The sequence below is a fragment of the Phallusia mammillata genome, chromosome 4 (genome assembly GCF_965637545.1).
Source record: "Phallusia mammillata chromosome 4, kaPhaMamm4.hap1.1, whole genome shotgun sequence".
NCBI lineage: Eukaryota > Metazoa > Chordata > Ascidiacea > Phlebobranchia > Ascidiidae > Phallusia > Phallusia mammillata.
Window position 1 is genome coordinate 19,958,692 of NC_137255.1, and position 23,754 is coordinate 19,982,445.

The 23,754-nt window shown below is 37.4% G+C and overlaps 1 protein-coding gene across 4 annotated transcripts; it reads right to left on the reverse strand.

Annotated features, from left to right (window-relative positions):
• Window positions 1-17: 17 nt before the first annotated feature.
• LOC145222237 (uncharacterized) lies at window positions 18-23,029 on the reverse strand. Of its 4 annotated transcripts, none has more exons than XM_080088314.1 (34): window positions 22,728-23,029; window positions 22,224-22,390; window positions 21,027-21,151; window positions 20,507-20,616; window positions 19,307-19,444; window positions 18,865-19,058; window positions 18,420-18,508; window positions 17,839-18,283; window positions 17,247-17,486; window positions 15,663-15,838; window positions 15,431-15,475; window positions 15,233-15,321; window positions 14,566-15,132; window positions 13,357-13,456; window positions 12,665-12,845; window positions 11,811-12,015; window positions 11,126-11,309; window positions 10,656-10,789; window positions 10,248-10,343; window positions 10,031-10,108; window positions 9,627-9,752; window positions 9,124-9,298; window positions 8,629-8,838; window positions 8,035-8,155; window positions 7,226-7,335; window positions 6,817-6,945; window positions 6,222-6,424; window positions 5,622-5,786; window positions 4,912-5,151; window positions 4,302-4,529; window positions 3,638-3,806; window positions 2,602-2,819; window positions 1,980-2,211; window positions 18-1,293 (listed from the first exon to the last, which is right to left on the reverse strand). In XM_080088314.1, exons 1-34 carry the CDS (start codon window positions 22,925-22,927, stop codon window positions 1,141-1,143), a joined length of 6,042 nt encoding a protein of 2,013 aa, XP_079944440.1. In that variant the 5' UTR covers window positions 22,928-23,029; the 3' UTR covers window positions 18-1,140. The 4 variants fall into 4 exon arrangements, with proteins under 4 accessions (XP_079944440.1, XP_079944439.1, XP_079944442.1 ...); XM_080088313.1 differs by having other exon boundaries at window positions 3,638-3,809; XM_080088316.1 differs by lacking the exon at window positions 4,302-4,529.
• Window positions 23,030-23,754: the final 725 nt, after the last annotated feature.

Genomic DNA, 23,754 nt, shown 5'->3' on the forward strand with positions numbered 1-23,754 from the left:
TCATGCTAAAACAAAAATCTGTTCTTTTTCAATTTATTTTTTGCAAACGTTTTAACAAAGATATATCAACAGTGTAATATAGAAATAAAGCAAGCAATAAAAAAAAATCTTGGAAATACAAAAAAATATTTTAAGCGTTTTTGTGAACATGGCGAGATACTAAAAATATTTGCAATGTTTTACAATTCAACAAATGGACATATTTTGAATAAATATTGTTTGGCTCCAAAAATACAGCACCCTAAGATGCAAATGAACTAAAATGGTAGCAAAGGCAATAGGTTGCACCAAAAAATTGTACAAACATCACCAGATAAAAACAGGATACCCCAACAAACTCAAACACAAATTGGAATATCGCGAACTTTGGCAAATATGCTGAGAGACAAGAGACTGGCTACAAAAAATGGTAGTCATAAAAATGTAAATAAATGTATTGGAACCGGAAAAGTTATGCAAACCGAACGAGGAAAGTCGATTCAGAAACCTATTCTAAGACCGTTGGTGTTGTATAACTCCAAGACGAGCACTTAAACTGAAAGTAACAAACTTGTGCTGGTAAAAATGTAAAAATCACAGTGAAACCTATTATATTGGTTTGCTTACATGCAAGCAACACACCGATTTTATCATACTGCATTTATCAAACGGTGTAATTAACATGACACATATATTTAAAACTACTTCCATATTGTTGGTTTGCAACTTTATAAGATGTTAAGAAATGCAACACTAAAAGAACAAAAGTTTTTTTTTACCAAGACACCTTCGCAGACCAAACAAGAAACCTAACTTACAACCAAATTAAGATGTTTCCACTGCAGTTATCTTACTTGTAACAAACGTAATGTCTGCACCAATTGTATACAATCAGGCACCTAAATCTGTCTAGTACCCCTGTATTACCGATTGTACCATACAAAGCTATTGTGTTCATGCTCAAATATGCGGCAATAAACATCTTAAATGGGTTATGGCACTTTTAACAGACACACTAAACGGGAATGGAACGGACGGCGCTCGAACCAAAGCATTACAAGTACAACCAACAAATTCATCCTTGTTGATGTCATGTGTGTTCGAAAGTGCAAAGGGCAGGAGTGAAGTGAACAAAATAAAATCATGAAGCGAGCATGCGTCTCACGTCAACAGAAATGACATGTACTCGTTGGAAGCGGCGCGATCCGGTCTGCGCTGGTTGGAACCGGATCCATCGCTAGACGGGGAACCGGTTCTCTGATGACGGGGCTCGGTGAGACGCTGGGCAAGACTGACGTCCAGTTTGTTGCGAAGCTGTTGGCAAAAAAACACTCGGTAAACATAGCAACACACGAGAAAGTATATGTAAGAGGTTCACGGGTTTGTAAAGACCAAAATAAAATTGAAACGTAACAGAGCAACGATGTCGTTCGGTCAAAGAAATAGACTTGTTAAAAAATACAACATCACTATGGCTTGGTGTTTAAACAGTCAACCATCCAACAATCGTAGTCTACACCAAAAATTAAAAGACATCGTAATGTTCTACAGATTATTAACGTGTATTATGATTTAACATTTAGACTTTGGGTAATTAAACATTTAAATTGATAATCTAAGTGCGTTATAACAGTCAAATTGCCAAATAAATCACTATTTTGTCTCATCTACGCAAATTCTTCGGAATAGCATAGTGCAGTGGTTCCCAACCGGGGAGGAATTTAATTTTTACATGTGGTTTGCAAATGGGCACTTAAGCTCTGGGAATATGACCTGTAAAGTTGATATAAGACCAATTTCAAATGATGTTTATGTGGTTTAGCATCTACTATGTAGCATAATAGGTGGGAATAAAGAAGATTTGAGTTGTTAGGGAGGAATTCGTCGAAAAAGGTGGGGAATCACTGACATGATGGTTAAACGCGGTCAAATAAGTTTCAATTCATGTTTATTTAAATAGGAGCCTGTAACTTTAAACAAGAAACATAACATGAGCTTACATGCGACAAAATTGGATCCGACATTTCCCTTCGCGGCGTTGACGTCAATATATGATCACGTGACTTTTCCGGGGAGAATCCCTTCGATGACATCATCGTGTGATTGAGGGGGAGTGATCCGCTACCGACTTTTCCGGCCATCGTTCCACTCATCACGCTCGTGTAAAGGTTCTGATATTTCTTCTGTTCGTGATCAACCTGTATTTTCTGCTTCTCAAGCTCCAGTTTCGCCCTGTGTGGATATTTGAGTTAACTCAGTCAGCAAATAACTTTGAACGCATCGCACACCATAGATTGTTTCAATAAATCTAATTGTTGTGCAAACTTAAAATCACGTTTGCAATTTTGTTTGCTTCTTTTTGTCGTCGAAAGTAAAAAACTTTTTTTTTCTAATTTCCTACATTTTTTAGTCCTATATCAGAAAAAATCTTTGATTTTACCATCTATTTTATTTTTTTGCATTATTTATTATTTTTTGCAATTACCAATAATTTTTTTGCCGAACACACTAATTTATGCACCGCCCGAATTGTGTTACTCGATATTCATTTTTAAGAAACAACTATTTAACGCAACTATGTAACATGTGACACAAAATGAGTAAACCAATTTTGTTACCAACCTCTGCAATTCTTCCTGTAACTTAATGTTTTCTCTAACACCGTCTTGTAACTCCCTTCGTCTTCTCTCGCTATCCGGACCATTAGGATTTCCCATTTTTGATTTGAGCATTTGAAGTTCTTGTTCGAGTACATAAGCTCTCTCGTTCGCTTCAGCAACTCGTTTCTGCTCGTTCTCAACGCGCATTCGTTCTAAAATCTCGTGAGCAGCGGCGCGTTCCTGCAAAAATGTGATTTGTCATTATTTTTAAATGAAGAATAATCGACAGGCGTTTTGAAACGAGGTTTTACTGAATAAAGACTACGGAAATATAAAGACTACGGTAAACAACAAGAAAGGGGTTTATAATAACCACACCGTTTTGTCAGGATTCATTGGTTTCTACCTCAAGTCACACCTGGATTTGTTAGTTATTTACATTCCGGTTATTCGCACTATCCATTTAAGTGCATAGCGATTGTGAAACCGTATACTATAACAAATTAAAAATTCGTCCGCCTAATCCAGGGGTGGGCAACCTTTGTCACTGTGGGGCCAAATACAATTGCAATAATCAGATCGCGGGCCGCACCTTTATATGACACAAGGTGATTTTACTTCGTTGCATACCAAAAATGCCTTACTAGAAGTAAAATTCGCATTCGATTCTCGCAGCATATTGTCAGGTCGCAGAAAAATAGCACCAGGCGCACTAATCTGCTCAAAAACATACAATAATTGGACTCGTTTGCCAGCACATTTGAAATCCAAGTGTCTCTGCGGGCCGCACAACTTTTATTCAAGGGCCGCATGTGGCCCGCGGGCCGAAGATTGCCCACCCCTGGCCTAATCGCACAAAAATCCTTGGGAAATTAGCGATGCGATTAACCGAAACGTTTGCAATACTGAAGTGAAACGCGGATAGGCTCCTGTCGTTTGTTCAAATTACCGCTGGCTAGTTTTTTTCTAGATTATGTCTTGTGACATGGGAATGCTTGGGAGACCGGCTGAATTAGGTATGAACCCTTCAATAGGTTAAATTAGCAAACACAAATCACCTCGAGAAAGTTGTTAACTTGACCGAGTTTGCTGTTTAACTTGGAGTTCACTATGGCGTTGATTTGTTCAGGAGACGCGCCGGTCTCTGTTGGTCCGGATTGCCTTAACCGCTCGTTTTCTTTTTGAAGCAAATCTCGTTCTCTCTCCAGCTCAGACACCGATGCGTCACTACTACATGAGAAAAATCAATATTAAAAAGGCAAGAAAAACACATGACTTTCATTTATCGAGCGATTTTAATGTAACACTTAAGGAAATGCATTAGATGGCATAAAACAAAAACCACTCAACATCCACAGTACAAATGTAACAAAAGTCAAAAACTAGTCGCAAACAGTGTTTTGACTATAGCGTTATGTTTAATTTAAAAACAGCATTGCGACATCTAACAGTGGTTCTACTAATATTAATATAGATCTATGTCGAATACATAGCATATATCCACTACCATAAGCATATTAGTCCATTACACCACGTTCAAACGTACATTAAGGCGAAAAACTATGTTACTTTTGTTGCGCAATGTTACGTATTTTAATGCCGGTTATGTCACAACATGCACCAAACATTCCGTTGTGAATCTGTTATCAAATTCCCTTAGCTAGAGCCCGTCCCCTTCGGATTTTATACAACATTGGCTTTTAAGTCCATGCAAAACCTCACTTTCTCGAAATATCGGCGAGCCTTTCCATTTCCTTGCCGACCCCGTTCCTTGCCCTCGCCTCGTCCCTTAGCTTTTTACTGAGCGAAGTCACGTGACCCTGAAGCTGACCAATCGTGTCGTTCAGTCGACGTCGCTCGGCGGAAAAATCGTCAGAAGCTTGCGACAGGCGAAGCTCGAATTCCGATTCGGAGCTTTCGGATTGGAAGCGCGCCTTCCGTGCAAGTTCGCTGCGGTCATTGGACGGAAATATTTAGCGCTAATATGTGTGTTTTGGTTCTGAATTTCTGGCTTAACGTTCCCAAAACCTTTAATTTATTGCGCAGATATGCCCGATTTAAGTAAAGCAGGGTTAACAGCTACAACATATGCAAATCTAGTACTATATAGGCAACGCGAATGTTAATTTCGTTACGAAAGTAACATCTAAAAAGTTCTAAAACACAAAGAAAAAACAAACAAAAAAGCAAAACCAAAAATTACAGGTTTTAGTCAACTTTCCAATAATCAATCCTAAAGTGACCTGTTATATTTCACAAGAAACTATCCCAAAATCTATCAAACCAATTAAAACATCTTTACAAACAGCTATTACAATCTTTCACCACCGACCTGTACGTCTCAAGCTGATCCTCAAGCTTAGAGCGATGTCGCTTTTGCAAATCCAACTTGCTCTTGTACGATTTACTCTGCTCTGCCGCCCTCGTATATTTCGACCGTATGGATTCTAGCCGCGAGATGGCGTCGTTGCGCTCTTTGTCGGCTCTTGCGTATTGGACGTTAAGTTTCGATCTTAATTTCACTTCCTCTTCCCACATTTTACGGTGACCGTCCGCCTCTGTTTCTAAGATTCTAAATAGAGAAAAAGTGATAAGTGACCAGTAGTTAGATTTTGTGTAAAAATGTAGCACCAAACTTTCCACATCCTGCGCGGCTTTAGGAATGCACAAAACAATTGGAAAGTGGGTTGTAATCCACAAAAAAGTCTTTCTGGGTCGAAAATTTAAATTACTACTAAATTTCAGGCCAGACGGTTCTAAATAACTAAACCGTCATGTCGTAATATTATATGTATCAACTAAGAGGGTCTTAACTATAGTATTATGATATTATAGTCTTTACAAACTTTACAAACTGTGAATACTGTAATAAAATCACAGTACGCCAGGCCCATTGGCGTCATACCGAATCAGCCGGTCACCAAGCATTCACCACACTATGAATACTGTAATAAAAAATCGAAATGCATGGAAAAAAACTTTTGGCTCATAAAACACATAAAATACATAAAATACAATTTTAATCAGTGTAGCGGCCCAAACCTGCATCGGTCAATCTTCTCCTGCATCTTCTGTTCCGCGGCAATCTTGTCTTCCTGGAGGCGGGCGACCAGATCTTCCATCTGCAACCGGGATCGGGATGTCATCTCCCGACTCGTCTTCATCTCTTCCTCCCGCATCTTGTGTGATGCGACTTCGGATTCAAGTCTGCAAAAAAAGTTATTTAAATTTTCTGTTAAAATTTCCTGTAATCAGCAAAACTACTTTTGCACTGTTCTGCACCCATACGTGCTTTAATCTTAATTGCGTGTATTTTTTATTGATCCGATTAAGAATACTGTCTTAAGACGCTTAAACACGAAAAATTAGATCGAATCTGTACTCTTGTTTGGCACCACAATATCGCCCACAACTGCAATTTTTAGGCAGGCTGTGTACTGTATTTAACTACAATATTAAAGTAGGTTGTGTACACTACTAGACACTACTCTGACAGATCTCTAAATTATGTTAAAAATGCACAAACCAAAAACGCAAAACAAGTACATTATATCTTTCGGCTGTAAAGTTAGTCAAAAATGTCCCATTTCAAGCAATTTTAGCAGGTTGCCAAATCCTAAATAAAAATCAAACGCAATTTACCTGGCGTTCGCTGCTTCAGCAGTCTTCAGTCTTTCCTCGAGTTTTTCAATAGTGTTTTTATCGTGTGCACTTATGGTTTCCACAGATTGTAATCGGTTGTGCGCGTTACTCCCATTCTCACGTGCTTTCTCCAACTCGTTTCTTAAGTCTTCAGCTGCTCTGGTTGATTCCACAAGTCTTGTATCCAAGTACGAACAACGTTCCTGTAAAGAGAAAAAAGTTTAAGGTTGATAAATCAATAAGTTGTTTCGCAGAAAAAAACTGTTTAGCGATTCCAATGTTGCTACAGTCTTAACGAAATAGACTTTTTTGAAATGAATCAACAACGCAGTTTGGAGTGGTTCTTGATTGTTGTAATTTTTCACTATCTTTGCGTAATTTTTTTGTACAATTCGTAATTTTTGCACATGTTGCATGTTAAGTGGACTTAGCTGCCAATAAACTGAGAACAAAAACGAGATCCGAAAAAAGCAAACTTTTACAGTGTGTTTCAAGTGGGCATCAGCGCCTCTTTGGGAAATTCGCAATAACAAAAGGAGCGGAGCGTATAAGTAAAATGGGCAATTGGGTGGCATTGGAAAAGAATACGCCGCACCTTAAACTGTTGAATTTCGATTTCCATCTTGTTCTTCTCTTCTCGCATTTGTGCCATGGATGGTTCCGTGAAACTCATTCGTTTGTGGGTTTCAATGTAATCCTGTTGTGCAATAGCAAGTTCCTCTTCCTGTGAACAGGACATGATGGAAAACATGTCTTTTTGACCATTCCAAAAAAACAGTAAAAATAGAAAAAAATGCACCAATTAATTCTCAACACAGCACTCGGCATTGCAAACAAATTCAAAACATGACTTTTACAGTTTGAAAAATTGAGGCAGTTTGGTTAAAACGTATTGTGAAATGTCCGGGTTTTTAGTGGCACGAAACGCATACAACATCGATAAAACGTACTCTTTTATGACATAACAAAATCCACATTTTTTTCATGACATCTAGTTGACAAACCTTTTTCAATTTTTCGTCACTGACTCGCTTTATCTCATCGCGCAAGTGCGACACCTGCTGGTCGAGTTGGGCGTTTCGTTTTTCCAGCTCGATTCGTTCCTTCTGTTGACCTGGTAAGCGACATAGAATTCATTATGAAAACTTTGGATGTTCCGGACCGATTCTCAATAAAACTGGTTATTAGTGTACACGACCGTAATTCATTTAAAACGTCTGAAAAAAATTCCCTGCTTGATACTGCTCGGAAAAATACAAAAAAACGCAAATCACTAGAAAGATGTACACAAAAAGGCCAAGTATTAAAAAGCAACAAAAGTACACTTTTAAACATTGCGTAAAATTGTAACATTAACAACAATATGAACAACACAAAATTACAACGCATAATAAGTGTGACTGTATTTTCAAGTCACATTAAATGTTAAACGTTGCACAATAACTTGGGTTGATTGATCGTACAGGGTTTTGTTTCACAACGTAAAACAAAGTACTCCGTGAAGACCGAATTAAAAGACACACATGCTGTTGACAGACACTGCCATACTTGCTGCTCCATCGGGAGGGTCGTGACTCAGCATAACAGGAAATAGCTGAGTCATGTGGTCCGCTAAAAGCTTGTGTGCGTCTTTGACCAAACAAAATGCACCAACTCTTGTTAGCTTTTAAAGTTTTCTTAACCTTCAATCTCTTGTTTTTGGTGTTTAAAGCCAAAAACATTTTTCGGGAAGGTAAAAAATTAAAAAAAATAGAAAATCAATTCAAAACATAGAAATCACTTTCATTGTGACATTTTTTTGTTTCTAAGTTACCTGTGACAATTTCGGAAAGTTGTCCTTGTTGAGCTGTAAGCGTGGAAGTCCCAAAGTTTCTCGCGTCTTCTAATTCTCGCCTCATTCGCATTTTCTCGCTCTCTTGTTGTGAAACTTCGGCCTGTTGATAACGACATAGTTACCACAAAATAAGGTAAAGCGGAAATACTTGATACATGAATCTATCCATGTTAAATCTTAGTGTGTGTTTTCAAGTATCACTCTAATGGAAAAAACAACTCTTATACGCTTTAGCTTGGTAGTTTTTGAAACACATTGTTTAATATTCATAAAATTAAATGGGCCGATAAAAAAATGTGTTTTTTATAATTAAATATTGTATAACGCTCCTATGTTGTATGTATATACAGTAAGCCTTGGTTAATCCGGACCTTTTTGGACCAAAAATTTTTTCCGGATTAGGCGATGTCGATTAGTTACAGCCGTATCACATTACAAATCATTTGTACCTCAAGGTTTGTCAGAATTAGGCAAAAATCCGGATTAACCGAATCCTGTTTAACCGAGGTTTACTGCACATTGATACATTTTTGTTTCACAATGAACTTAGGTAACAGAAAATAGGTACATTACCTCTAAAATTTCCACTCTTCCTGACATGCGGACGTTTTCTCTCTGCAGCTCATTCGCCTCCTTCTCACTCCTACTCAATTTCTCCCTCGCCTCCTCCCGCTCTCTTTGCGCCTGAATGAGGAGCGAGTCTTTGTGAGTGAGAGCTGTGCGGAGGCTGTTCGCTTCTTGCTGGGCGAGGTTGGTCGAAATTTCGGCGTCCCGGTATTTTTTCTGTCACAAATCGACGTAATTGATCACGCCATCAACGTATAATTTATGTGTAAATGTTTTTTTAGGAAAACAAACTTTTCCATAGAAAAATAATAAAATTTGAGCATAATATACAATTTACCTTTTTTATGTAAATTGAGCCACAGCAAACCTACTATAATGCTAAGACCAAGTATTTTGCCTTATTTTTGGCAAGTCGAAATTGTTGAAAACAAACAACGATTTAAAACTGTCACAAAATTGGAAAAAAATGTTTAAATAAAAAAAGAGAAGTTAATCCGGTACCTCAGCGTCTTCGCGTTTCTCTTTTTCTTCTTTTACGTTCCTCGCCAACGCTTCGGATTTATCCTCTTCCCTGTAACATTTTCGTTCCATTTCCCCGATGCGGTCCTTTAGCGACCTCTGCTGGTCGTTCAGTGTTTCCAGGTCATGTTGGGAATCGCTCTTCTGTTTTCGCTCCCTTGTGAATGAAAAGTTATTAGCTGCTTTAATAAAGGTGACACAGTTTTAAAGTAAAGGCTATTTGTACCGAAGAAATTGTTAAGGCAATCTTGACAAAAAAATACTCAATTATAGTCTCGGCAAAATTATAAGACAAAAATTCGGCGCTAAGTTCTTACACCACTTTAATCTCGTATGCCTAAATAATGTCGTACTTAAATTCCCCCAAAGCATTTAAAATGTACTCGTTTGAAAGTTCCAGCATTTAGGTAATTTAAATCTTTCGAAACCAAAGAAAGTATATGTGTGATAAGTAGAAGTGCATGACAAAAGTTGCTTATATGTACTTGCGAAGTTCATCAGTTAACATTTCATTTGCTTGCTTCAAGTGATGAAGTTGGAGATTGTATTTTACCGCCGCATGTTCCAATGCTTCTCTGCTTTCGCGCCAATTTTGTTCCATCTCCATTACACTGAACAAACATCGACACTAGTAAGTTGTTTCCCAGACATTATAGTAACTTAGAATCGGCTGTGTTCGGACTAATGTTTGAATAAAACGAGCTTGATTAATGCCCGACATTTTTTTACCAACTTTCCGGCCTACATGGGTCATATGTTACAAAAAGTTTGGGTAAAGGCCGCGTTTTGTGCTGGTATTTGGATTCAGCCTGGTTTAGGTGGTTGGGACAGAATTTACGGTTCGGGCCCGCTTATTCTCTGTATAGTGACTATCGACGACCTCACTTACCGGTCGTTTAACTGACTGTTAATTCTCAGCAAATCGTCGTCCTCATTTGAGCGGGATCGGGCGAGTTCTTCTTTGTATCTGCATTTGAAAAACTTTAAGTTCATTCTACACTCACAGCACAACAGAACTACAAAGTGCTTGAGAGCAAATCAAGCTATTCTTTCCACTAACTCCTTAGAAGCACCTGAAGAGCTCCAGGACAGAAGTAATTCTCTACCTGTTGCAAGTGCTTTCCATCGTAGCCAACCCTGCTTTTGCTTTACAAAGTTCGTCGTCTTTCTCTTGCAGAAGAAGATTCCATGCATCAACTTGCCTGAAGAAAAAACAACTTCAGTATTAATAGTATTAATTAATCGTATTTTTTTACAAACTTACAGACCACCAAAGGTGTGCGCCATGCACATACCGAGACAGGAAAGTTTGAGTAAAATAAAGCACGTGGAAGTCCAGCATGAACGCAAAAATTTTGAATTACATTATCTACAGAGCTCAAATAATACCTCCAAGATTAATTGGAAGAAATATCGAAATTAATTTAAAGTTTGATCATTTGGTCCGATATTCTCAGCGTGAGGTTAAATAAAACCTCCATATCATGGCATAAAACCACAACGTATTTAAGTACCTTTGTATAGTGGAAGTTTGCTCATTCATCTCAGCATCTGATCGCTGCTTGTCGTTATCAACGTGTTCACGTAGCGCCATCTTGCGGCGCTCTACCGACAGCTCGGTTTGCAATTTATCTCGATCTCTCTCCGCCTGTTACAGCAATGTTCAAGATTAAAGCACTGAAAACCAGTAAGGTAGTTTGCAGTGTTCATAAATTATTACCCCAATTGAATTTATGTGAAGACAAACCTAGACAATCATGTTTTCCATTAATACGTTTCATTTTGTTGCATAATGACACGACAATTTTTAGTGTTTGAACTTCCTGATTATTAAAAATAAAAATCCAAATATGGCTTAGTTATCCGGTTTGGGCGACGCGGCCAATTAAAAACAAAAGCTCAAAAATTCAATATTTTTTTCGATCCAACATCAACAACAAAGCCACATTTCAAACGACTGTAAAACAAAAACAATTTTTTTTACCTCTTTCAGTCTCATCTCGGTGTGTCCGAGTTCGCTTCTCAACTCCACCAGAGCTGATTCCTGCTTCCTCCTCTCACTCGCATCAATCTCCAACTTCTGTTCGAGACGGTTATGTCGGTCACGTGACGTGTCGACTTCCAGCTGAGCGCTTTGCAATTCCTCTTTCGTCCGGTTCAAATCGAAACTGGGACAAGACGAATGCAAATCAAAATGACAAAATCAAACACAGGATACGCAGTGAAAAAATGTTCAAAAACAGGCAAGTGTGTAACCCTGGGAAAGAATATTTCTTGTAGTGTCCATAATCGAAAACCGTTTTCAGTGTCATTTAAAGATTTTGGGGTATTTTTACTAATAGAGTCCGTTTATAATGGTTTCAAATTAAGACTGACTTTTGCATGCCTCCATAAATGTTGTTTTCGAACAAAGCAATAGTTCTTATCCCATACATTAGTTCATATAAAACATGGGTATATGGTTTATATAAAAGTGTACCTTGCTATATTATCAACCGTTTTGGCAATTACTCATGACAATGGCTTGCATGCATAACAATAAGAAAAGTGTTGCTAAACATAAGGTATTAAAGATTTTTCTACTTTTAACAGAGCATTTGCTAGTAACAGTAAGATATTCGGTTAAAATCAATATAGGCTGAACTTGATCACTGTCACAATCATATTACTTCATCTTTCGCATTCTAGCTTCCAGGTCGTCTCTGATCTTTCCACCTTCCTTCTTATCCACTTTTAGATTCCGAATTTCGTCTCTCAACTTCTCGTTTTCCCGTTTCGAAATGTCCAGTTGTTCCAGAGCGTCTATTGCTCGATGCTTCTCTCGACTCGCCTCTCTCTCCAGTTCTCCGCGCTCACCCGACCGAAGAAGTGATTCTACGGACCCGGATAAAGTTAAACATCAAATCACTTAATTTTTTAGTGTGAATTTTTTTGTGACTTTTCAGATTTAAACTTGAAGTTTTTGCAGTTTTCCATGTCTTGTTTAAAGCTTCTTATTCATATATACAACAAAAATGTACTTTTATTTAGCAGAATAAAGCAAAATCGTATCCTATTTGAACACAGACAGATAGAAGACGACCTGTATAGGACGTCGAAACGTAGGAATAAAATTACATTTGCCAGAAGAGCTCTACAAACTTGACCGACAGATCAAGTTTGCAGTTTAACTCAGGGGTGGGCAACCTGCGGCCCGCGGGCCAAATGCGGCCCTTGAATAAAGGTCGTGCGGCCCGCAGAGGCGTTCGAATTTGAAATGTACTGACAAACGAGTCCAACTATTACATATTTTTTAGCAGATTAATGCGCCAGATGCTATATTTCTTCGACCAGGCAATATGTGGCTGGAATCAAATCCAAATTTAACTTGTAGCTAAGCATATTTGGTAAGTAACGAAGTAAAATGACCTTGTGTTATACCCAGGTGCGGCCCGCGATCCAATTTTGGCTATTGTATTTGGCCCCACAGTAATTAAGGTTGCCCACCCCTGGTTTAACTGATTCTTTAAAATATTCCTTGTACCTGACAACTGTGATGCTTGGAGCGAAGCGGGAACATCTGCGGGAAAATCGTCCTCAGTTTCGGTCTCGGTGCCGGTCAAGTTGTCGATATCGATTCCATTGACGCCATGTATGCCGTTTGACTTTTGATTGGGAAAGCTCGGATCTCGTCGAGTGTACATAGGAGGTAGGGAGACATTGGACTAAAAATTGTACCATAAGTCAACATATACATGCCGCATTATTATTATTGGAGCAATTTTTTGTATGTTCCGTGATTTACTATCATGATTTTTAGGTTTACGTACTGCCAAACTTTCATGGTTTGGTCATCGTATGTATAGTAAACTGCAAGTTTAGGTGGTAATAAATAATTATAGCCGCACAAACGCCAGGATAAAAATCCCCAAAACCTGGGCTAACAACCGAATAAATACGGTAGTTACATAAAGATAGGTTTAAAGCAATGCAGTTACCTCAATAACGCGACAAAAACACAGCAACACAAACATCTAGGTTTTATACCGAAATGAGATTTGTTGGAATTAAACACCGACCGAATACAGCACTAAACATAACTTAAAACAGTCCGAAAAAGTTATTTGTCAACTTACTCGAAGGAGTTTGTAAGTAGCCCAATTGGGTTACCAAATAATTAGGAAAAATACAATGTATATATGTATAGAGTGTTTAATTCACAGACACACAACTTACATGTTTAAATCCCTCCATCTTTCGCTTGTTGGATCCTTGCACGTTTCCCATGTGAAAGTCATCAAACTCAGAAATGTCACTTTCACTAGGATTGCCAGCACTAAATCAAATACAATCAATGTTAAATCTAATTCCTAAACACATATGATGTAGAGAAGGTTAAAAGAATAATTTTACAACCGAGATGCAACTTTAATGGGATTGTTCACAATAAATCTCCATAGAAATAAAAAATTCCAACATGCTGTACATATTTTGCCTTTATCTAAATTTTTGACTTCACCAAAAAAAAAGAAAATCTGGTCTTGTCTTTCCTTACGTTATTACAGCCATTTGTGTAAAATATTGTAAAAATATAACGCTGCGGTAACGTAGACCAACTCGTTCACAAACTGGCTTTGCGCGTTTTTATAGATCAACTACATCAAAACACAATTAATTTAATTCGTTTTAATGCTCTGTGTACACACTATGTTGCTATACACATAATCTCACTACCCCTAACTTAAAAAATCGCAGAAGACAGACAATATTATGTAAGGATTCGAGACGATAGGTCACTAGATTAACCGGCTTGCCTTTGTAATTCGATAAAATCTGAACAAACTCCTAGCCAGAGATTCTTTCGGTTTGGGCAAACAATAAGTAAGAATGCCGGTAACTTTTATAGTGACTACATACAAACGGCGTTGGGATCAGGTTGCAAATATCCAGTTTAAATCACTGGATACAATAGAATGGCGTCGTGCTAATGAGCTCTGGAACGTATGGTGGCAAATACTGCCGAAGATCTGAATGTAAGGCGGGAGAGTCACACTAGAGGCGCAAGAGGTTTGAAGAATTAGTCAACCAATGGAACAAGCCTGACCCATATACAGACATAAAAAACCCTGATCGGGATTCGTCCCCGGGAGAGTCCTGGGTTCGAACCCCGTGAAAAAAAAAAAAAAAAAAAACAAGCAAAACCTTGGTGAGCTAGTCTCAATGCTCAATTGAAATTCAGACAGAAATTGATCGGGATTCGCAAATCTTTAAAACCAATAAAAAGGCCGTAAACGCAGAAGTGCTGTCAACTGCACAAGGGCAAGAAACAAGATTCAAAGATTTATAGTCCGCCAAAGAGTTAAATCCTTCCCGAAGTTGTTTAAGCTCGCATGGATATATTTAAACTTGAAACACTAACTTCAATTACCAAGAAAAGTAACTTACCCATCAAGAGCGTTTTGTAGAGCATTTGTCAGTTTCTCTTTCTCTGTGGAAGCGAGTAAGCGTCGACGCTGTTCCTCTTCTCGCATCCTCTTGTCTTCTTCATCCCTTTTCCTCTTTTCCTCGTCCAGTCGTCTCTTTTCTTCCACTTCTTTTCTTCGCTTGTCTTCAGCATCTTTTCTCTCTTTTCGTAAATTCTCATCAGCTTTGCGTTTCTCTTCAGCTTGCAACCTCAACCTCTCTGCAACCTCTTCTTCTTTTCTCTTCCTATCTTCCTCACACTTTCTTTTCTTCTCCATCGCCTCCATGGCAATTTTCATTTGTTTATCTTTCTTCGCTTGTTGTTTCCGTTTTTCTTCCGCCAACGCGTCCCTCCTTTGTTTTTCCTCTTCCTCTCGGCGCCTCAGCTCTTCCTCCTGTCGTTTTGCTTCCTCTCTTCTCTGCAGCTCCTCTTTCTCCTCCTGGAGTCTCTGACGTTCTTCTCTCAACCTCTCCTGTTCTTCCTTTTCGCGTTGTTTTCTTTCCTCTTCCAGACGTAGTTCCGCAATTTTAGCGTTGTCATGTTTTTTCCTGTTCAACAAAGCGACGTTTATAACGCAATAGATAGGCCAATGATGTAACATGATACGACGTTTGATATGTGACGTAACATAACACAGCACATTCTTACCTATTTTCTGCTTCCCAGCTACTTTCAGATTCTGTGTCAAATTCGTCATCGTCATCATCTGATGGGGAAAGCACCCCATCCACGCTTGTCTGCATAACAACGTCAGTCGTGAAAAAATAGTTTTTGACAATTATATGAAAAACATATCATTCACTTTTTGTGACAAAAATCGGTAATGGAAATCCAATCGTTTTTTACCTTTAGTGGCGATGATTGAGGAATACTTGGGCGTTCAACGACATTCTGTAAAACACAGACGCAACAAGTCATAAAACTAAATTCTACCCAACTAGGTCATATGTTTTATGCTTTTAAAAACTCACACCCGAAATGCATGTCAAACTTCAGAGTGTGTTAGACAAATCTTTGCTTAAGGCCAATTTCGAATCGTAGCAAGAAGAAAATCTTTTCCTTATATGTGACGTCCTACCTCGGAATCCCACGACGAAGAATCGTCATCAACATTGTCGTCATCACGAACTTCATTGGCCTCGATCTGCTGCAGAACACTAGAGGGCGCCGCAGCTCGTTCGATGTCGTCATCCTGATCGCTGATTTCGTCATCGAACTTAAACGCAGAAGATTCCGCTATAATGTCAGTCAACGCTGAAAAACAATGTGTGTTTTTAAAAAAAATCAAAAATCGTGGACGTAAAAAAAGGTTACAGAAAAATGTACATAGCCGTTCTTTTCCCATTTTGCTCCGACTTCCGTGAATTAAGAGATGGTTTTAAAATGCTTTGCACAGAAAACCGTTTCGCAAAAACAACCATAAGTTTCCTGTTCAGCAAATACAAACAAATTCTCGCCAATTAAATGGCGGTTTTTGAATGCCACGCATAACAAGTTTATGAGCAGTAAAGTAATATAATATTCAAACCTGGGGTCATAAAGCTTGGATCAAGATTCTAGAAGCTCAAATGACCAACCGATAAAAATTTACAAGAAAACTGAAAGATAAATATACTTAGCAAAAACGCAAAATGAGCCTATAAAACGTTTCTACTAGTTACGTTCTCGAAAAGGCTTGTTCTGTTTATGCCTGGTACGATCGAAAACAAACAGCAAAATTTGACGGGTTTAGTTATCTCCGTGAGGCTTTAAAAATTAAAAAAAACATTCGCCATTGCTGTTTATCATTGAACCACAAAAAGTCCGAAGTGCAATTAAACTCTTTAAATCGCTGAACAAACACTAGTGGTAGTTTACTTTCGTTACAGCGTATATACTTAACCCACATTGCTACTGTTGCTTGGTAACAACGCCGATATTTCCGGGGTGCGGATAACACGAAACGAAACAGTTCGCTAAACAATATAATGCCAACTATTTACAATTCTTAAATATTGTGCGAACAATTTCAAGGCCCTTCTTGGCTTTGAAGTAGTCTTCGCGATTCATGTTGAAACACTTAGGGCTTGTTGAAACCGCATGAACGAGGCTTGTAAGTCCGGACACAAGTCGTGTTTAAACCACAGGAGTGTTGTTGTGAAAATACTGAAGGCGCGATGTGTTTTGACAACACGAAAGCATTTTAGATTATAACAGCCCCAGCATGGTGAAGTCAATCGCAGATAATTTTGGTCACGCCCAGATTATGTAAAACCGCATCTGCAATCTTGCACCGAGTGAACCTTAATTATAATGTTAGGACCAAATTTTGCTGTAATCCCAAAAGCAGTCGTTCCCACAACTATTTGTTCATCTTTCGCACCACAACTTGCCATTAAAACTTACACTTAAAATAACGTTTCTTATACATTTCGTATTTACATCGATTTTTAACTGCCCTTGAATGTAAGGTGTTAAATCGAATGTAGGCTAAAACGCCATCGAATTTAGGCCTAACGTTGTGACATTAGGAAATTATTGTAAAAACGTCTACATGCAAACGAAACAGAACGCATATTATGCCAAAACACAGGGCGGTTAAAAACTAGTCATGACATTCAAAAAGTAAGCTGCCCTATATTAAGTCACGCAAATCGTAGGGTAAAAATAATTAAAATCTAACCTTGCTTATCCCTTGGTCCCTCTTCTATATCGGATTCATCATCCCAGGAGGATGAATTTTCTTCTTCTGAGTCGGATTGATCAAGTGATAATTTCTTTTTCCTCTGTACCTGACTGTAGATGGGTGTTGAAGGAGTCGGTTTTTCAGGTGACTGACTCCGCATTGAACTCATGTCAGATTCATTGTTGTCATATATCTGGTTGATGTCAGCAGCACTAAGTCCAAGTTCATTGATAATGTCTGCAAAAAAAAAATCAAACTTGCCGCATCATAACAATACCGGTGGTTCTCAACCAGTGGTATACGCACCATTGGTAATACACTAGAGCTTTTTAGGTGATACGTGAGTAGCTATCAATAATTGCAATTTAACTGACCCAACTGATCAGCCTTAGTTTCAGGCTAGACAAGAAAAATAGGCCTATCACTTGGTCTAACCATTTGAAGGGTTTTGGTAGTACACAGCGATAGAAAAAAGTTGTGATGTGGTATGCGATCAGCATAAGGCTGAAAAGGTTTTCAATACAGTTATTTTCTTTCAATACGTTCTAATGTTATTTTCAAACTTCTAACATATCTATTAAACTCTGACCTCTGCTTGGTTTTGTATGTCTTGCAGGTGAAGTCACTGCATCATCTTTCATCTGTTCTTGTACATCACCATCACTTTCCTCTTCACTGTCCCATGGTGAGTCCTCATCATCATCTTGAGTTCCTCTCTGATGAAGAGCTGGACTTTGCATTCCATTGCTCCTCCCTTTAGGTAAAGGGGGTTTGGCAGGTGAAACTTGGCCACCTTTCTGGGAATTACTCGCATATCCACGAGATCGCAGAGCAGTGTTTTGAGAAGGTGAGTCTGTTACTTCCATGTTATCCTTGGAGGGTGATTTTGCAGAAAAAACGGATTGGGGTTTTGCAGTTATAGGTGATTGGTTGGCAGAAGAGCTTGATGGCTGGTTTTTGTTTTGTTCTCGTTGCTTTAAAAACTGTGCTACATTTACTTTTGGCGCTCCAGCGTTTGATCCTAGCCTAGATTTCTGTACAACCAAATGAAAAGAATATTGTAACATGTTTTCATTTTTGCCTTGTTTTGTAATTAATTACTGGATGTATAATTATGTTTGTATCTAACCTAGCTATTTAAACACAAAATAATACAAATCATAACAATACCTGAGGTGGTGAACTGTCAGAATCCGAGTTCCAAGAGTCTTTATCGGAAATTCTGCTAACAGTCTGTGATTCATCATCTTGTGAAAGATCTAAAACATTCACAATTGTTTTAATTACCTTTAAATTTGTCCCCAGCTGAGTTAAACAGTTATGTCTTATTTATGTATGTCTAATTTTGTGCATGTGTCAAGTAGCAACTTGTTACATGGCATTCAAGTTTGTTCAGTTGTAGTTGGTGTACAGTCAAAGTTTAAGCGATTTTTTACTTTAAATGCATGGAGATGCCAACTACTGTATGTGCCTTCTACAATTGTGTTTATGAATCATAGTTAATAATTCCATAATAAGACAAAAAAAGTTTACAGTTTTGATAAAATCTTTTTCCAAGTACAGAAAAGAAATATATTTTTGTTCTGCTCCATATGTTTGTGCACAAATTATTTACCTCCAGCATCCATTGCTGGTCCTCCAACTAAAAAGTTTGAAGAACTCTCAATAGGTGTTTTCTTGTTTCCAACAGACACCGCAGGAATGTCTTCATACAACCGACTGCCCGAACCGGTGCTGACATTTTGAAGTGACTGTCGCGATGGGGTTTTCTTTTGTTTTACCGAGTGCTCCACAATAACATGTGAGATTCTGCAATATAAGCATTAAATATATGAAAAAACACCTTTAAGAAAAAAATAGTATTTCATTAAAAAACTATGGCAAACTCCAGATAGACATAGAGGACATAATTTTTTAAAACGAACATAAACATTTCCAGCAAACCTGATGCAACATAAAGTTGTCAAAAGCCCCTTGGTAATATTTTGTAAAAAGCTGATGTAACATAAAATCCTAAAATTAGTGCTTTGTTGCAGAATTGGAAACATAATACTCACGGATGATGGCCACTCATGCTAGCATAGTCATCTGCACACCATCCTTTTGCATCTCTAAGTGATGAATCCGCTCCTTGGCTTAGAAGATCTTTTACAACTTCCAGGTGACCTCTGCTTGCAGCCAGCATCAGCGGAGTCCTAAAAATTGACAAAAATAAAAAGAATTGGTTTATTTATCATAACTATTGAATGCTATATCAACGAAGTTTTGCATTACAAATTTAAAAAAGACCTTGCATGGATAAAAATAGTTTTTGGGCATAAACTCAATCTGACTTGGTTCATAATGTGGGAAAGATAAAACAGTTGCTGAAAATATTAAAAACATACCACAAAATTGTGTCCCCTCACAAAACAGTTACAATCAAAATAGAGCAATCTTTTGTCATAGTAAACTTTTAGCCGGGGAACAATATACACGAACCTAACAAAAAATTCATTCAGTTATGACACATATGTTTGGGTGCCACACCAAATGCCTGACACACACTTCTTATCAAAACAATAGATTCTTTGTTATTATTGTCACAACTCACAAGTGAACACAAAATGAATATGAAACCTGATCTATACTCAGTCATATTATATGTCATATAAGTAAACCATTTCTGCTATTTTACCCACTGGACGTAAAATAAACTACGCAAATACCATTCCACTGGGTAGGGAGAAGAAATATAATGTATGTGTGGAATGTAAAATATTTTTTAAAGGGCTAAAAGAGGACCTAAGATGTCTGTGGTCTTGTGTGCTACAGCATAGCACTGATGCGCTTAAATATCAACAGAGTACACTTATATATAATGCCCAAATATATCCCTCTAATGGTACTGGACTATTCTAAGTAATCTTTTCTGTTTATATCCATGGGTGTATGAAAACAAATGCTAAAAGATTGTGAATATGTGACATAGACATTGTCAGGATGTACCATATGCACAGTTTGTTTACAGAGTAAATATCAGAGTTGGATACAATAATAGTGTGGAATTTACAAGACTGCTTTCAGATTTAAATGCCATTGGTAGGAAGACCGCTGAAACTTAGAATTTTTATTTATATTTTTCAGTATGCTCAAGTATAAAACCATGTTTTATTAAAATCACAATGTACCATTTATTTATATTGCATTCAATCACAGAACAAAACATCAGTTTTTTGAAAAAAGTTGTTTTTGCACCAATAAAAATGCAAACCTACTTTCCGTTGTTCTCTTTTGCATTAATTTGTGCTCCATCATCCAGCAAGGTTTTTATCACATTTTCTGACTCCGCTGCTGATGATGCCAGATGCAGTGGTGTTGAACCATCCTACACAAACAAATAGCAAAACTTAAGCGACAATTCTAAGATCTTCAATGGGCCAATTGCCACCAGTTTAAGAGGAAACTCATCAAAGTGACTTCCAAGAGTCAAGTGGTAACACTTCAACATTCTTTCATGCTCTTACATTCTAACTCAGTTAATTTGTAGTTATCGAAAAGTGCAAATGGCACAAAGTAATGAAACCAATTGAATAGTGATACAACGTTGGTATCACTGTTAATAAATATAAAAGTTACACAATTTGTAGACAATAATATTATTTTGTTAAAATTATATAAAAAACTTGGTTTAGAACATCTATATATGTCGTTTTTGATAGAAACTTAGAACACAAGAAATTTAATGTAGTTCAGCCTTTTCCTTTTTACATATTCATATGCATCTTTACAATGTACCTTATTCTTTGCATGAACATCAGCATGGTAGTCAATCAGAGAAATGCACAAGTCACTGCTGGGAATGCTGGCAGCAAGATGGAGGGCAGTGTTGCCATTGATGTCCGATAAATTGACATCAGCATCTTTAAATCAAATGTTATGTTCAGGTCAAAGAAATTATAAAATGTATTTTGTGACAAAACTGTGCTGTGTTGTACATATTACACAAGAAGGGGCTACTTGCTATTACACATAACTCTAACTGGAAAATATTCTTCTGAAAAACGTATACATATGTGTACACTATGAAAACATATATATTCATGTTTCAAAAGCAGGTGAGCATGTGTTTAAATTTAATTGAAATTGAAATGAAGAATTAAGATATAGTTTAGCATCACTTTACAATCGCTATTCTGTTCCCATTTGCTTTTCTTAAAGAAGGAATAAAAATTGTGTTTCTAAAAATCTTGCTATACAAGACAGATAGGTTCAGTTTTGTAAACGTAGAATGCCATCAAAAAAAGATTATGGAAACCAATTTATTTTTATAGTATATATGTGATCCTATCTTGTTTGTCATTTTGTTTTTTCCTGAGATATTTTGAACATATAAATCTAGTTAGAAAAAAGTGAAAACAAAGTTTGGCAAGATCAAAGAAGCAGACAGATAAAGTTTTCATTTATTTAAAGCACTGTGTTCATTGTAACATACCCAGGATAAACGTGAAATATAAAGGGATAAAAAACACTCCATCTTAAAAATAATGTGTTGGGTATTATTAGTGATGGGACGATACCAGGTTTTGAAGCGAGTACCGATACCGAGTACGAGTACCACATGTATATACCTTCGATACCGAGTACCAAGTACTTAAGTACAGTGTTGTACTTAGTTGTATATCACCTGCTAATTTATCTGCCATGGCCGGCATACAGGCGTGCACACACACATGCAGAAAAAAGTAATCTCCATAAGATAGCAAAAAAATACGTAACCTGGCGGAACTTTTTCCCAAATTTGTACTGTCCGAGGCACAAAGTTTCCAGTGTTCTTATAGTGTAAATCGGCCTTCGGTACTCGCACGTTGGTATCGAAAACTGAGACAAAATATTTCGATACCGAGTACGAGTATCGATACCACTGAAATCGTTCGATACCATCGATACCGAGTACCGGGTACCCGTCCCATCACTAGGTATTATTGTTCCTACCTTTCTGTAGGAGAACATTCATGCAGTTGTAAAATTGACACTGAACTAAAATCATGAGTGGGGAGCGTTTGTCATTGTCACACAGATTAAGGTTGCAACCATGTTGACCAGCAAGCATGATGATTGCATCTATCTTTCCATTGCTACAAGCAAGATGAAGCGGTGTCCTACATGCATAAAGTAACAAATACATCATTTTAAATCCTATTGTGATACTTTTTTTAAGAGCTGTAGGTGGGCCAAGCTAAAAAATGCAATCTTGAAACCAAAATTGTGGCCAAAAACCAAAAGTGCCCGTCTGGAATCATTAATTAGGGCCAAAACCTAAAATTGTAAGTCTGAAACTCAGCCTAAACCAGATCCCAATGGTAGATTTATCAACATAAAATTCTGAAAAAAACGTAAAGCCGAATGAAGCCTCTTATGTTCATACGTTTTGAACTGCATTGAAAAGTACAACTAAACTAACAGCACTGCTTCTTTTAACAAATCAGTTTTACTTGCCTGTTTTCTTTGTCAAGCTGATTAACATCTCCTTTTTTGAGAAGAGATTTCAACTTTGATAAATCTCCTGTGAAAGCAGCTTTGTGGAGTTTGGTTAATTCCTTTTTAGTTTGAATGTTGTAGCCAGATTCTGATTTGCCACCGCTCGCTAAACTTCCAGTTTCCGAGGCGGATTTCTTCTTTTTGAAAAACCTCTTCATTTTGACATCGACAATATACAAGAATTATAAAGATACGGTTACAAGCAACACACTACTTCTAAAATCAAATAGAACCTGAAAAAAGGAAACTGTAAAAAATTGCTGGTGATATTTGATGATTAAGTAACATAACAAACAAATTTCAATTGAATTATAGTGATTACAGCCGTGTAACCAAAACGATCCTACAAAATTGCAGGGTAAAATCATAAACTAACAAATACAATTTAAAAATAATTTATGCAACCTTATATCATATTAACTGTGGTATGTCTTAAAAACATGATTAGCTTTTTAAATTATTGATAACACTGCTACATAATTAGGCAAATTTGACCTATCGCAGGAAGCAACATTTAATACATTAAATCTTTATCTCTAGGATTTAACATGTTAGAAACAAATATGGTACCCCATAGGTTCTAAAATCAAAATGTTGGGTTTACAATCATGCATCTGTAAATATACATTCAAAAGATTTGCTTACACAAGCTGTGATTCCCTAATATCTTGATTTTTTTGTTTTTTAACAAACACATAAAAATAGCTACTTTAGATTGGTGATTATACATTGAGCAACAAAGCACAATGAGTGTCAAAAGTCACCAATTCAGGAATGAAAGAAGGCAATCTAAACCAGGGGTTCCCAACCTGCGGTACGCAAACCACTAGTGGTGCGCGAAGGTTTTTCAGGTGGTACGCAAGTAGCTTCCGTATTTTTTCTCACAAAGACCTACACAAGGAATGTTCTAATAAACTACAGGCTCAGTATGGCCTCTTCATATTCAATGCTAGCTTCCCGTGCTGTTCCACAGCTACTGATTTTC